The 13103-nt window shown below is 43.0% G+C and overlaps 1 protein-coding gene across 2 annotated transcripts in view; it reads left to right on the top strand.

Moving 5' to 3' along the window:
• Window positions 1-12243, top strand: part of IQCA1 (IQ motif containing with AAA domain 1) — a 180015-nt gene extending 167772 nt beyond the window's left edge. For both annotated transcript variants that reach the window (XM_001152559.6, XM_009444612.4), the window contains exons 18-19: window positions 4812-5050; window positions 11611-12243. In XM_001152559.6, the coding sequence (XP_001152559.1) occupies window positions 4812-5050; window positions 11611-11706 (335 nt within the window). In that variant the 3' untranslated portion in view covers window positions 11707-12243. The remainder of the gene's footprint in view (window positions 1-4811; window positions 5051-11610) is intronic.
• The last annotated feature ends 860 nt before the right edge of the window (window positions 12244-13103 follow it).

Here is a 13103-nt window from a genome sequence, read left to right as displayed (position 1 = left end):
GCATGAATGGTAGTAATACAGTGATTAGGTCAGACTTGGTTTCTGTTCTTCCTTCTCCAATCACGTGAGCACCGCAAAGCAGAGGGCATATACGGTCCTCTCTGGCTGTTCGTAAGTTGCTGCTCCATTTTTTTTGCTAAAAGAACAACCATCTACTCCCTGCATGCTATAAACAGCTAGCTTATTAGCCACTGTGTTTGCAACATGTGCTTATTTCTGTCTTGATAAATTGTGATCCTGGCTTTCTAAATCAATGTTATACACAAAATACAGGAACACTTTAGGCCCAGCTATTTCTGCATCCATCTAGTGCCTTCTTCATCTTTTAGGGCCTCAAAACGTCCCCCATGAACCCTTTGCACCTGGCCAGCATCCAAAGAAGCGAGGGAAGACAGGATGGAGGAGTCACAGAAGATCTTAAGGACTAGTCCCAGAAGAAGCCAACATTTCCTCCAGCCAGATCATGTTGGCCAGAATGAGAAACATGGATGAAGGGGGCAGCGCTGTCCAGCCGAGAAAGGAGACAGCGCGAGACGGGCAGGCACCACAGTCTCGCCGCAGCCCACACAGCCAATGCCGGGGGTTCCACGCCCCTGGCCTTAGCAGGACTACCCCTCTCTCCTCTCATGCGTTCTTCTTTTTTTCTTCCTTTTTTGTATGGTATCTATATTTTAAGCTGTGTTAATGGAATAAGGTAGGGCATTATTAATTCAAAGGGGCTGGAGCATTATTCTGGACTCTGGACAGAATGGTTTCTATTGTTTGACAAAACTATAGGCCCTTTAAAAATGAAGCTATTGATGGATGGTCAGCAATTTTGTTCTTTTGATAAAACACCACACATCGCTTAGGATTCAGATCACGCTGCAGATTCCTACCTGAATCTCCTCACAGCATCGTGATGGGAGAGGAAGGAGAGAAAGCGTCCCTCCACCTGTGGGCAAATGATAAAGCTGCACCAGACACTTCTCTGGGGCCCTGGGTTCTGTCCGCTGAAGCACAGCTCCTCAATATTTCTGTCTTGGGGAGTGATGTGTTCAGGCCGCCATTCTGGCCGACGTCATCGCCCCTCATCCAGCATTTCCTCCAGTGACCTTGAAGTTTTCATAGCCACAGTGGCTGGGACATCTGTCTTACAGAAAGACTGTTCTTGTCTTTGCAGCGATCAAAAGTAGTATCTTCCAGTCCATAAAGCAAGGGCTGCCAATCCGTAACATAGACGGTGGCTTAGTTGTCTCTCCACCCGCAGTGGAGCTCAAAGGTGTGCAGCAGTCCCCGCGGCCCCACTCCTCAAATTCCTCCGGGCCACGTGGGGACAGACAGTGCTGAAAAGTGAAGGGTGGATTTGTAGAGGAAACACAGCCCTCAGGTTCACCAAACATCATTCAATCTCTCCTTCTTTCCCCCAGACCAAGCTGTCTCTGCAAAGAAAATCCACCCCCCAGGCTGATGGATGCCCTGTCTGGTCCCCAGAAATCCCTTCGGGCTTCCTTTTCTCCACATTCCCAGTGCCCTCCTCCTCTTGCCTCTCTCCTTGGGGTCCATTTCGCTAATAACCCAATTCATCACAGGCCCACCCAGACCCAGTGTCTGGTCGGATGGGTCCAGGGTCTGTCTTCAGACTTTTCTGCAATTCCAGGCTTCAGAGGGTCAGAAGCTCACCCACATCACATTATTCACCTCTCAGGCTTTTGGAAAACTCCAGATAAAAATGAATGTTCAGAGACTGCGTCATCTCGAGCGCCAGCCAAGACAGAATCCACTGGGAATGTCAACAGCAGATGAAGGGAAGCCAAAGGCCAAATTCTATTTCATCCAAAGAAGGGAAAGAGAATGTAGATTGGTCTGAAGATGTGAGGAGCCTTTTGCCTCCAAAAGAGGAAAGTAAAATTCAGCACTTGGCCTGGAGAGCCCCTCTGCTGCCCTCAACACTCTGGGGCCCCTAGCCTTGGTCTTCACCAACACAGCCATTGCCACACCCCAAGACTGCAGTGCATCTGTGCTCCCCACTGCACTTCTGGGCCAGAGACTCCACAGCCTCTGGGGCTCCCATGCTCACTGCCGGCTCCAGTCTCCACCCAGCCCACCACGCTGTGCCTCCCTCCACACCTGACACCACCGTGGGCCCTAGAGCAGCTATTTAAGGGCCAAGAAACCATGAGTGGGTGGTTGTGTAAAAGCAATAGAAGCGATTCTTTGAAAGACCAACAGCTCGAGTTCATCAGCTGCAGGAAGGAAGCCAAGCCTGGTTTTGCATCCCCTTCTCTGGATCTTCAGATGAGCGGGCAGGTGGGCAGGTCCCACCACAGCTGGGACTGTCTCACAGAGCTCTCTTGCTGCAACTCCAGTAAAAATGGTGATCTATGGAGAGTAACCAATGAGTCATGTATTCAGAGGAATCTTGACCGAAACTCTCTGTGAATACCAAGTATCCTACACTTTAAATGGGCAGCAGCGGGTTTACATGTCCCTCTGGCCCTTGTTGGTCTCACTGCAGGTCTCCAAAGCCTTGATGCCTAATTGTCCACAGCTCGGAGAAGCTGGCAGGCCCCACGGTACAGTTCACCCTTTCCCAGTGCAGTAACTGTACACCGTTACTAATGAATCTCTACTCATCGAGTGATTACTCTTGCAAGAAGGTTGGATGATTTGAGCAGAAAACTTCCAAGATTGTGACTGTTGTGGCTTCACAGAGAAGCCAGGGAGAGAGTTAGTTATTGGTTGCCAGTGAGCACGTGGCCCTCACCCCTTCCCACTGATAGTTCCCTTTTGCACCACGGCAGGAATTTTGCTCATGCGTGCCCAGAACCGAGTCCGCAAGCATGAAACCCAGCCTGGGATGTCAACTTCAGCTTTTGGGGCCTTACCTGTGACTCTCCCATAAATCATGTTCCCTTCTCAGCTTCCAGAGTCGCCACTCAGACCCGGTGGTACTTTGTTTAGATGTTATAAATTTGGACGGAAGACACACCGGATCTCAAGTGAAGATGTGGGCTAGTTGTTGTTGTTGTGATGATCATTTTTACCATGGGTTATGTTTTCTGATCTCTAACTCTGCAACAGTTATATTTAGACAAGGATAATCTTCACCGGCTGCCATCCATCGCTACACAAACAGGCTTTGAAACACTCTGTAGCCTATTTTGTGTTGTCTTTTGTAATTGATGTTTTAATGAGGGTTAGGAAACTTCAGTGCAATATGGAATGAAGAACAATCATTGTTATTGTAATAACAACAGTAACATAGCCACAGAAAGTCAAGTCCCCACCAAGTGCTGGGCTGCTGCACTTCCAAGCGCTTTACAAACATTTTTGGGCTTGTTTTTCACAGCAGCACTGAGAAGTCAATCCTTCTATGCCTGTTTTATGGATAAGACTAGTTTGGGGCTCAAGCTCAAAGAAACCCACCAAGGAAGGAGCAGAGTAGATCAGGGATTTTATGATCCTTTAGGCCAATTTGGGGTCCCTGTGGCCCTCCTTGGTTTCACTGCAGATCTCCAAACCCTGGATGCCTATGCATCCACAGCTCAGAGAAATTGGCAGGCCCCAAGGTACAGTTCACCCTTTCCCAGCAGCTCAGCTCACCCACAGGGCCAAGGACCCCCCAAAAGAGGACAGTGGGAGTGAACTGCAGCAATAGCTCATGGCCCAAAAGCCAGATTCTCCAGCTTGGTTCATAGTTACATTATAGGCCATTTTATTCCTTTATAGTAAGTAGATCTTTTCATTTTATCAGCCATTTTTGGATCAACATACTTGTATGATGTAGTCATTTAACAGACTCAGAATTAACCGCTTACCAGGCCTGACAATGCTCAGATCAGGTAGTCATGGTCATTTTTTTAAAAATGGTTTCAAGTGTTCCTCAAGTAAAGTCAAAATGGTTTAGAAATATTTGACCAGATTATCCCAGTGCTGAGACTGACAGATGCTCTTGTAAACACCCTTCACCCTTCTCCACCGTCTCGATATAATTAAATAAGTTACAGCAAGTCTCCTTTACTTCCCTTGTGCTCCCTTTACAGAATAGAGGTAATTCTCCAAATACAGAATGATTTTAAGGATTGTACAGGAGTTCATTCCATCTCTAAAGTTAAGCATCCAGAATTATTTCATAATTCATTTTCACAGCATCCCTGTGTTCAGATTGAAATATCTCATTTACTCCAGGTCCCACGAACCAGAGAACACCCAGGACTCATCTGAAGGACTCTAGTCAACCAATGCGTGTTTACAGTTGCTGAGGGGAAAGAATAAGGGTCAAATTGCTCTATTTAATAAAATGTTTAATACAGTGTCTTCCACTGAAAGGGAACTGACCCTGGCAGTAGCTGATGAAAACTGGAATCTGCATTCTGATTCCAGATGTAAAAATAATGTGAGAAATTAACTTTATATCTAAAAAAAAGTTAAACTACTTATCCAAATTACTTGGGAAATACAATATTCTGATGAGAAGAGATGCCATTATACACCTTATGAAAATTTCCAGTGTTGAAAGATTGTCAACATCTTTACAGGTACCACATTAAAACTATACTGACGGTGGTTTTGTGTTTCTCCTTGTTAATTTGCAGGGCACTTGTGGATCTATAGACCTCAGGGTCATTGATATGTATGGCTTATGGTTGAAAATTCTCTAGAGGAAAGCATTTAGTTACTTGGCTTCGGTTCATTTGAGTTACAAATAAGCTAGAGTAGACTTCTGTGTATTCCTTTCTTGATGAGATGCAACTTTCAACCGAGAGGGAAACTGGCACTGATTTCTCTGTGGTAACCCTTGTTCTCTGTGTCTTTTCTGGATACAACAGTTCTGTGGAAGCAAATCATTGAACGCAATGGAGGAGTCCTCACCAGTGCCTTGAATGTCAGCTGCCTGGCGAAGGTCACTGACGGCTTCACCCAAGGACATATAGTCGAAGTGGTTAAAGGCGTGCTCACAGATCAGAGAATCCGGCGGCAAATTCATAAACCTCTCACTGCAGTTGAGTTTATTACAGCGATAACCAGCATGAATCCAGTGTACAAAGAGGAAGAAGAGAGCTTCAAGGTAAATGAACACCCTGATGACCAAGTCTTAGCAGCAGACACTCCTCACGCTGCCTCTTCCCTCTGCAGTTCCGTGGGTTTCGTGAATTGGAACTCGGCCATATACAGTGAAATTTGGAAACCTGAAATTGTGGATGACAAAATCTTTGGGGTTTTGGCAGTAAAGCATGTATCTTCCAAATTTTAGGAAAACCATGGTGTGTGGCCTTATATATTAACAGCCCAATTGCAGAATTGAGTAGCAGCTTCAACACCATTGGATTCACATAGACACATATACTTATTTTGGTTTTTACTTCATATTTGGTATTATGGAATAAGTTTTGCATAGAGAAATCATTCCCCAAATAGTATAGTTCAAGCCAATGCTGTTTGGGGCCCACAATTGTCATGGAACACTTTGTTTTTCAGTTTCAGTTCATTTGCGATAGGAAGCCACAAGATAACTCATCAAAATTTAGTTTTCCAATGTTTGAATACATTCTGACCTATTCACAGAACTTTTTGGACCTGAAGGAAACTTTGAGAATTATCTCTCCCAACACCCTCTCTCATAGGAGTGCCCAGGCCAGCAGGCACTCCTCAAACTCTGCCTGCTCTCCTTTAAGCAAAAATAAATACAGTGGTGTTGTCTTTCTGAAGGAAGTTTCCCTGACCAACTCCAAAGCTAAGAGATTATATGCATGCAACTGAAGACCACCACAATATTGGCTGTGCAGTCACCAGAAGGGGCACTGAAATTCCCATCCAAGCCTATCTCTGGGAGCCTGCTTAACATCAGGAAAATTTCCCTCTGCAACACATCACTTTTCCATCAAATCTAAAACTATGATTCCTTCCTGGTTTGCCCCTAATTCTTCAGTGAAGCATTAGAAAGGTGAAAAATAGTCATAATAATGATTTCAGAAGTAATGGTCTAGCACAGGAGTTGGCAATCTTTTTCCATAAAGGTCCAGATAGTAAATATTTTAGGCTTTGAGAGCCATGCAGTCTCTATCACAGGTATTCAGTTGTGCATCATAGTACAAAAGCACCTATACACAATACAGAAATGAATGCGTATGGCTGGGTTCCAATAAAACTTTATTTGCAAAAACAGACAACAGGCCAAATTTGGCCCATCAGCCATATTTTGCTGACCCCTGCTCTGGCAAGGCTGAAAAAAAAATATAACTCTAGCTGAGTGTTTACCAAGCATTTGAATTATTAGTAATATTCTCGTTAACTGTTTAAACCTGTTCATAATTGCTGATATTATCCTCTTCAAATGATACATCATATTCTTTTCTGAAATTCCCCATTTTTTCTCCTTTCTAAAATATTAATTTTCCTCCTTATTTTGAGGAGTTAGATGATAGGGTGTGGAAGCCTATCCTTTCTCGTGGCTGAGCCTTTAACTTTCCGAAGTAATCTCTAGAAGTTTTTCTATCTATAGGTGCTTGAGGTCTGATCACACTATTCAAGAAAAGGAATTACTACCCTTTTATGACCCGGGATGAGAATGCATATGCTTCACACATCCATTCTTGGTGTATTTGTTTGCTCTATTCATTTTCAAAAGAAACTGCATCATTTTGCCATCATTACCCTTTCCACCCAATCCCTTTGTGCCTCCATTACAGCAACAGTGCTTGGCCCTGTGCCTGGCCCCAAGTAGATGTTTAATAAATTTGTTTAGGGACACATTCATTAAACACATGGATAGACGGAATGACACCCTCACACTCTCCTGAATAATGTGATACCATTGCTATGGTTCCTTCTAATGAGGCAAACCCTGAGAAATTTCACCTAATTGTGCTTCCGACAACGTTATCTCAGATGAAGACCTTGCAGATTCTCCAAACACGTTCTACCCTGTTCCACAGACATGATGGAGAGAATATGTATGATAACGATGATAGTAAGTCTAATAATGTCAGCTAGTACGTATTGACTGCTTATTATGTGCCAGCCACTGTACTGACTCATTTAGACTCATAACCCCCTGTTTTGCACATGAGGAAACTGAGATATGGACAGGCATGGTAAGCCGGATAATGGCCCCTCAAGGACGTCTACATCCTCATCCCTGGAACCTGAAAATAAGTGATGTTACACGGCAGAGGGGGATGAAGGCTGCCGATGGAGTAAGCCTGCTAGTCAGCTGACCTGAAGATAGATTATCCTGAATTATCCTGGTGAGTCCAATGTAATCATGAAAAGCCGAAGAGGAAGTTGGAAGAGAAAACCAGAGAGAGCAGTCTGAGAAGGGCACATTGGTACTCCAGGTAGCCCAGCATTGCTATCCAAAGGTGGAGCAGGGGCCACAAGCCAGAAAAGCAGGTGATTTCTGAGAGCTGCAAAAGGCAAGGGAAAGATTCTCACCTGGAGCTTCCAGAAAGGGACACAGCACTGCAGACATCTTGATTGTCACCCAGTGAGGCCCGTTCCAGGTTTCTGACCTACAGCCCTGTGAAATCATAAATGTGTGGCTTAAAGCCACCATGTTTCCGGAAATTTGCCACAGCAGCAATAAAATAAACAATACAAGACGCAAGTAACAACTAGAAAGTAGCAGAGCTGAAATTCATACCTTTCCCCAAAGCGAACTTCATTAACTATATTCTGTACGGGGTCTCGATAAATTAGGAGTTCATTGCCTTAAGTACATGGCCACCTCATCTTACATTAAAAACAGAGCCAAGGCTAAAAGAAGGAAGAGGGAATCCCCCAGTGCCACTAACAGAGAGGTACATCTCAAAGACAGGAACAACTATATGAGCTAATACATGGGTGGCCTAGGGGTGTATAAGATCCAAACAGAAAGGCAAGGAGAGGCCCATGAGAGACAGAATGCTGGAACTGCACAAAGTTGGAACACTTTATAGGTTGCCATGGGGAAGCATCAAGGAACTTGTGATCTTCTCAGGGATCTAGGTGGGGAATAAAAGTGGCCCATAAGAAATCAAAATCCAAGCCTACACCATGCACGTCAAACTTCCAAATCTGTACTACCTCCATGGTCCCAGAATCTCGAGTTGAAATATTAATATAATTTTTAAAATGATAATGGTATCATTAAAACCCCTGAAGTCACATCAAAAGCAAAATTAAAAACCACTCTGTATGGAAATTTAGCCAAGTCAGGGTACATAGGATTCCTACAGGAAATACCAGCCTTGCTAAAGATGAGTTTATAATAAAAAATTATGAGCCACAAGCAATAATCTACCCCAAGGAGAGTCAGCAAATGCAAATAACAGAATAGCACTACCAAGAACCTGAGATAAAAGGACATTCTGAAAGAGACTACAAAATAAGCATGTTTAAATTAAAGACCAGAAACATTAGGGAGGAAAAACAGGAAAATTTGAAAAAGAACCAAATAGAACTTTTGATAGTGAAAAAAATATATAGTCATTAAAATTAAAAACTCAGTGAATCAAGGCGGGCAGATCACCTGAGGTCGGAAGTTCGAGACCAGCCTGACCAACATGGAGAAACTCCGTCTCTACTAAAAATACAAAATTAGCTGGACGTGGTGGCACATGCCTGTAATCCCAGCTACTCCGGAGGCTGAGGCAGGAGAATTGCTTGAACCCAGGAGGCGGAGGTTGCAGTGAGCCAAGATCATGCCATTGCACTCCAGCCTGGGCAACGAGCGAAACTCCATCTCAAAAAATAAATAAATAAATAACTCAGTGAATAAATTGTCTGTGGACTGGACAAAACTAAAGAGAAAACAAAAGAACTGAAAAAGGGAGCAAAGAAAATTGCCTAGAATGCAGCATAGAGAAAAATAAAGGATAGAAATCAAAAAGAGTTTAAGAGTTGGCTGAACACGGTGGCTCATGCCTGTAAGCCCAGCACTTTGGGAGGCCAAGGCAGGCAGATCGCTTGAAGTCAGGAGTTCGAGACCAGCCTGACCAACGTGGCAAAACCCTGTCTCTACTAAAAATACAAAAATTAGCCAGGTATGGTGGTGCACGTGTGTAGTCCCGGGCTGAGGCAGGAGAATCCTTGAACCTGGGAGATAGAGGTCGCAGTGAGCCAAGATCGTGCCACTGCACTCCAGCCTGGGTGACAGAACAAGACTCTGTCTCAAAAACAAAAACAAAAAGAACAGTTTGTGAAAGACAAAATGATAATACCTGCTTCTTTTATGACTGGATCTTTGATATCCCTAATATCACCAGGAAGCATTAAGGGAAGCATCAATCAAAAACATCATTATAAGACCTGGTTCTGTATTTGAGTTTAGAGGATCTTATAGAAGGAGCTGTAGAACTGCTATGGAGGAAAGAATAAGGAGAGAGAGACAGAGCCCAAAACAAAACTTCCCATTCAAAATGAATCTTGGCCAGGCATGGTGGCTCACACCTGTAATCCCAACACTTTGGGAGGCCAAGGCAGGTGGATCACTTGAGGTCAGGAGTTCGAGACCAGCCTGAACAACATGGCAAAACCCCGCCTCTACTAAAAATACAAAAATTAGCCAGGTGTGGTGATGTGTGCCTGAGCAAGACTCCATCTCAAACACACACACACACACACACACACACACACAACAAATCTGAAAATCAAAATTCCAAAACATTTTAGGAAATCTAGTGCTAAATACAATCTGACAAAATGTTTAAATTAATATAATTAAGATGTTCAAAAAATAAATGAGAGCATGACTTCCATTAGAAATGCACAGAACATTTTGGAAAAAAATGAAATGAGAAGAGATAATTATGAAAAAATATTACAAAAAGAAAGCTTAGAGAGTCAGAAGCTAAGGTCTGAATTGCAAAGAAAAAGAAAGAAAGCTTAGAAATTAAAAATATGGTAATCAGTATAAAATGACAAAGGAAATGAAAGAGGTATGAACTCTAAACTAAACATGATCAAAGAGCAATCTGTGGACAGGAAGATGGTCCTGGGGAGTACCCCCAAATAGTCAGCACAAAAAAACAAGAAGGTAAAATCCATAAAAATACAAAGATCCATCAAAGGTGGGTTGAAGACACTGACCTTCATTAATGGAAGTTCTAGAACACAATAAGTTCTAGAACACAAAAAGAATACAGTAAGTATCAGAGGAACAATTGTTTAAAGATATTATTACTGAGAATTTTCCTGAATTAAAGAAGGATTAAAAATCAATTCCAAGTAAAATAATTTATTAACTAATAAACTCCTAGTAATCAGCAGAACAAATCAAATAAATCTATACCTAGATATATTGTTGGGAACTTAAGAACAAGATTAAAAGCCAGGCTTAAAACCTACCAGATTACCTACAAAGAAACAATTGGGAAATCAGACATCTCTTTAACAACCATAGGTGCCAGAAGACAGTGAAATAATATCTACAAAGTACTAAGGAAAAACAACTATCTGCCTAATATTTGTATCCAGCTAAACTGGCATACAAGAGACAGGAGAAAAGAGACATTTTAAGACATATGAAGCCACGCACCGTGGCTCACACCTGTAATCCCTACACTTGGGGAGGCCGAGACAGGCAGATCACTTGAGGTCAGCAGTTCAGGACCAGCCTGGCCAACATGGTGAAACCCCGTCTCTACTAAAAATACAAAAATTAGCTGGGTGTGGTGGCGCACGCCTGTAATCCCAGCTACTCCGGAGGCTGAGGCAGGGGAATTGCTTGAATCCAGGAAGTAGAGGTTGCAGTGAGCTGAGATCACACCACTGCACTCCAGCCTCGCCTACAGAGTGAGACTCAGTCTCAAAAAAAGAAAAAAAAAAAAAAAAAGACATACAAAGACCGAGAGAGTTTCCCACTTACAGAACTTCAGAGAGCAATTTAGCAATATCAAGTAAAATTGAAGATGTTCAAACCCTACAACCCCAGGAGTTCTATTTCTAAATGTGTGCCCTAAAGAGGTTCTCTCACATAGATACAAGGAGATGTGTAAAAATTGTGAACTTCAGCATTCTTCAGAATAACCAAAAATTCAAATGTCATATATCCATTAATAGGAGAATCGATAAATAACATGTAATATAATCCTGCAATGAAATATTGCTACTATAAAGTTTATAAACCCAAATGTCTCTTAGGTTTCAAATGAAATGCAAAGGTTGAGAAAAATGCCATTGTGGGGCCAGTTACAATCACTAAGTTCTTGGTTAGTATTTGGGCTCCATTATTTCTACCGTGGTTTCAACAGCAACTCCCCCAGAGTAGTTGAATGGCCGCCCATTGTTCACTGAACATGGCCACATATGAACCATGAGCACCCTTCACGTTACCAAGAAAACCCAACCCCGGAAAAACAGGCAACTTTGTTGGGAAGGATGGCTGGTTAGGTTTAGCCTGAGATTCTCTGAAATTGTTAACTCCCTGAGTTAACAAATCATGCAGAAATACAGGTTGAAGTTTCAAATCATGCAGAAAAACAGTCTGGAAAACCCACTGAGAAAGAGCTTGTGTTAAGCATACCTTAAATGCCCAAAGCACAATGGCTGCTTGCCCCTTCCTGCTTAGCAGGCCTTTCTTTATTTTTAAGAGTATTGCGGTGAATTGGTGTCATTCTGACCTTTTCCGAAACTTCTATTGTATTTCAGAACTGGTATGCCAAAACTCCTCTGGGTAAAAAACGTGCCTTGGCGATAACAGGAGGCAGCACAGAAAAGGCAAAGGACAAAGGGAAAAGGAAATAAAAGAAAGAGAAAAAGGCAAAAAAGAAAAAGTAATGCCTTTCTGAAGAACCATGCTTGAGTCTCTCTGGGATGGAGAGGACCCCAACTCGCCAAAGAAAAGATTCACCATTGCCCACCTGAAGAAGCCCTCAGGGGAAGGAACTTAGCAGTGTGCAGGTGAGCTGATGCCGCAAACCCGCTAACCACTGCGTGTGCTGTTATGCCTTTCCCAGGCTGGACACCTAGCTGGGTGTTCATCATAACTTTCCACAGCTTTAATCCACGCCAAGTTTGTATATAACTGAAATTCACTCTTGACACCCTCCACAGTCTTTCCAAGTTGGACTCTTCCTCTCATCAGTACTAGTTGTCAAATTTAAAATGTGACAGTTAAAGAATATTCTAGTTTGACAATTAGTAAGCAATGAGTATATCATCAGTACACTAGCTTTTTATTAATCCATGTACACTGTATAGTATCTTGCATCTATTTTAATAAATTAATTATTTGCTCTAGTAATAGATTTTATATAATGAAATAAAGCTGTTGTCCTTGAACTGACTCGGTAATTTGGTTGCTGGAGCGAAAACAGGATCTTACAAATGAACTATTTCAACATCCTAATTTTGAAGCTGAGATAGCTGGAGTCCAGGTCCCACTGCTAATATTAGAGCCTGGACATCATCCACCCTGCCTAGTCCTCGCTGGAAGGACTGAAAAATTATCAGGCCAATGACTGGATGAAAACCATGGCATAAAAATGGGGTAAATGCAGAGAAGAGAAAGCCGACGTGAAGAAATAACACAGGGTACATAAGAAAAAGATTAAAGAGTAGGGAAAGTGCAAAAGAGAAATTTAAATCGTGTAAGGATGTGAAAGGTTATTGGTGGAAGATAGCAAGTAACCCACTTCTAAATTGTGGTAAGAACACAGTCAGAGGAAGTAGACTTCAATTGAGATGGGATGAATTTAACTTGAATTTTAAGAATACCCTGTCTGACAGTTTGGGGTTAGACCACAGAAATTCATAAAATCTCACACTGCATAGACCAGGTCAGGCATCCAGGTTTTGCCAGGATTCCCAGTGGCTTGGATCATCAATGGCCAAGAAGGTTTGTGGTTTCCAGGTGTCTTCTGGCCACCAGCACACCCCCCAGCCTGTGTCTGTACACAGCAGACTGATACAAATTGGGACAGACAGACACAGTCACAGGCCGATGTGCCCTGGACAGTTCCGCACTCCCCACGAGGTTATCCTCCTCCTGAGTGTCCCCTCGAACAAACTACTGGCTTCAGCGTGCCCTCCACAGACTTGCCTTCTCATTACCAAAGGTGCCCCAGTTTCCACAGACTCCCCTTACCCACTTCAGATTATGTCTAGCCAAAGCCCAGGGTGGCCTGAGAAATGGCAGACTC

Source organism: Pan troglodytes, chromosome 13 (assembly GCF_028858775.2).
Source record: "Pan troglodytes isolate AG18354 chromosome 13, NHGRI_mPanTro3-v2.0_pri, whole genome shotgun sequence".
NCBI lineage: Eukaryota > Metazoa > Chordata > Mammalia > Primates > Hominidae > Pan > Pan troglodytes.
Note: the sequence above shows the minus strand (reverse complement) of the source record. Positions and strands in the feature narration are given on the sequence as shown.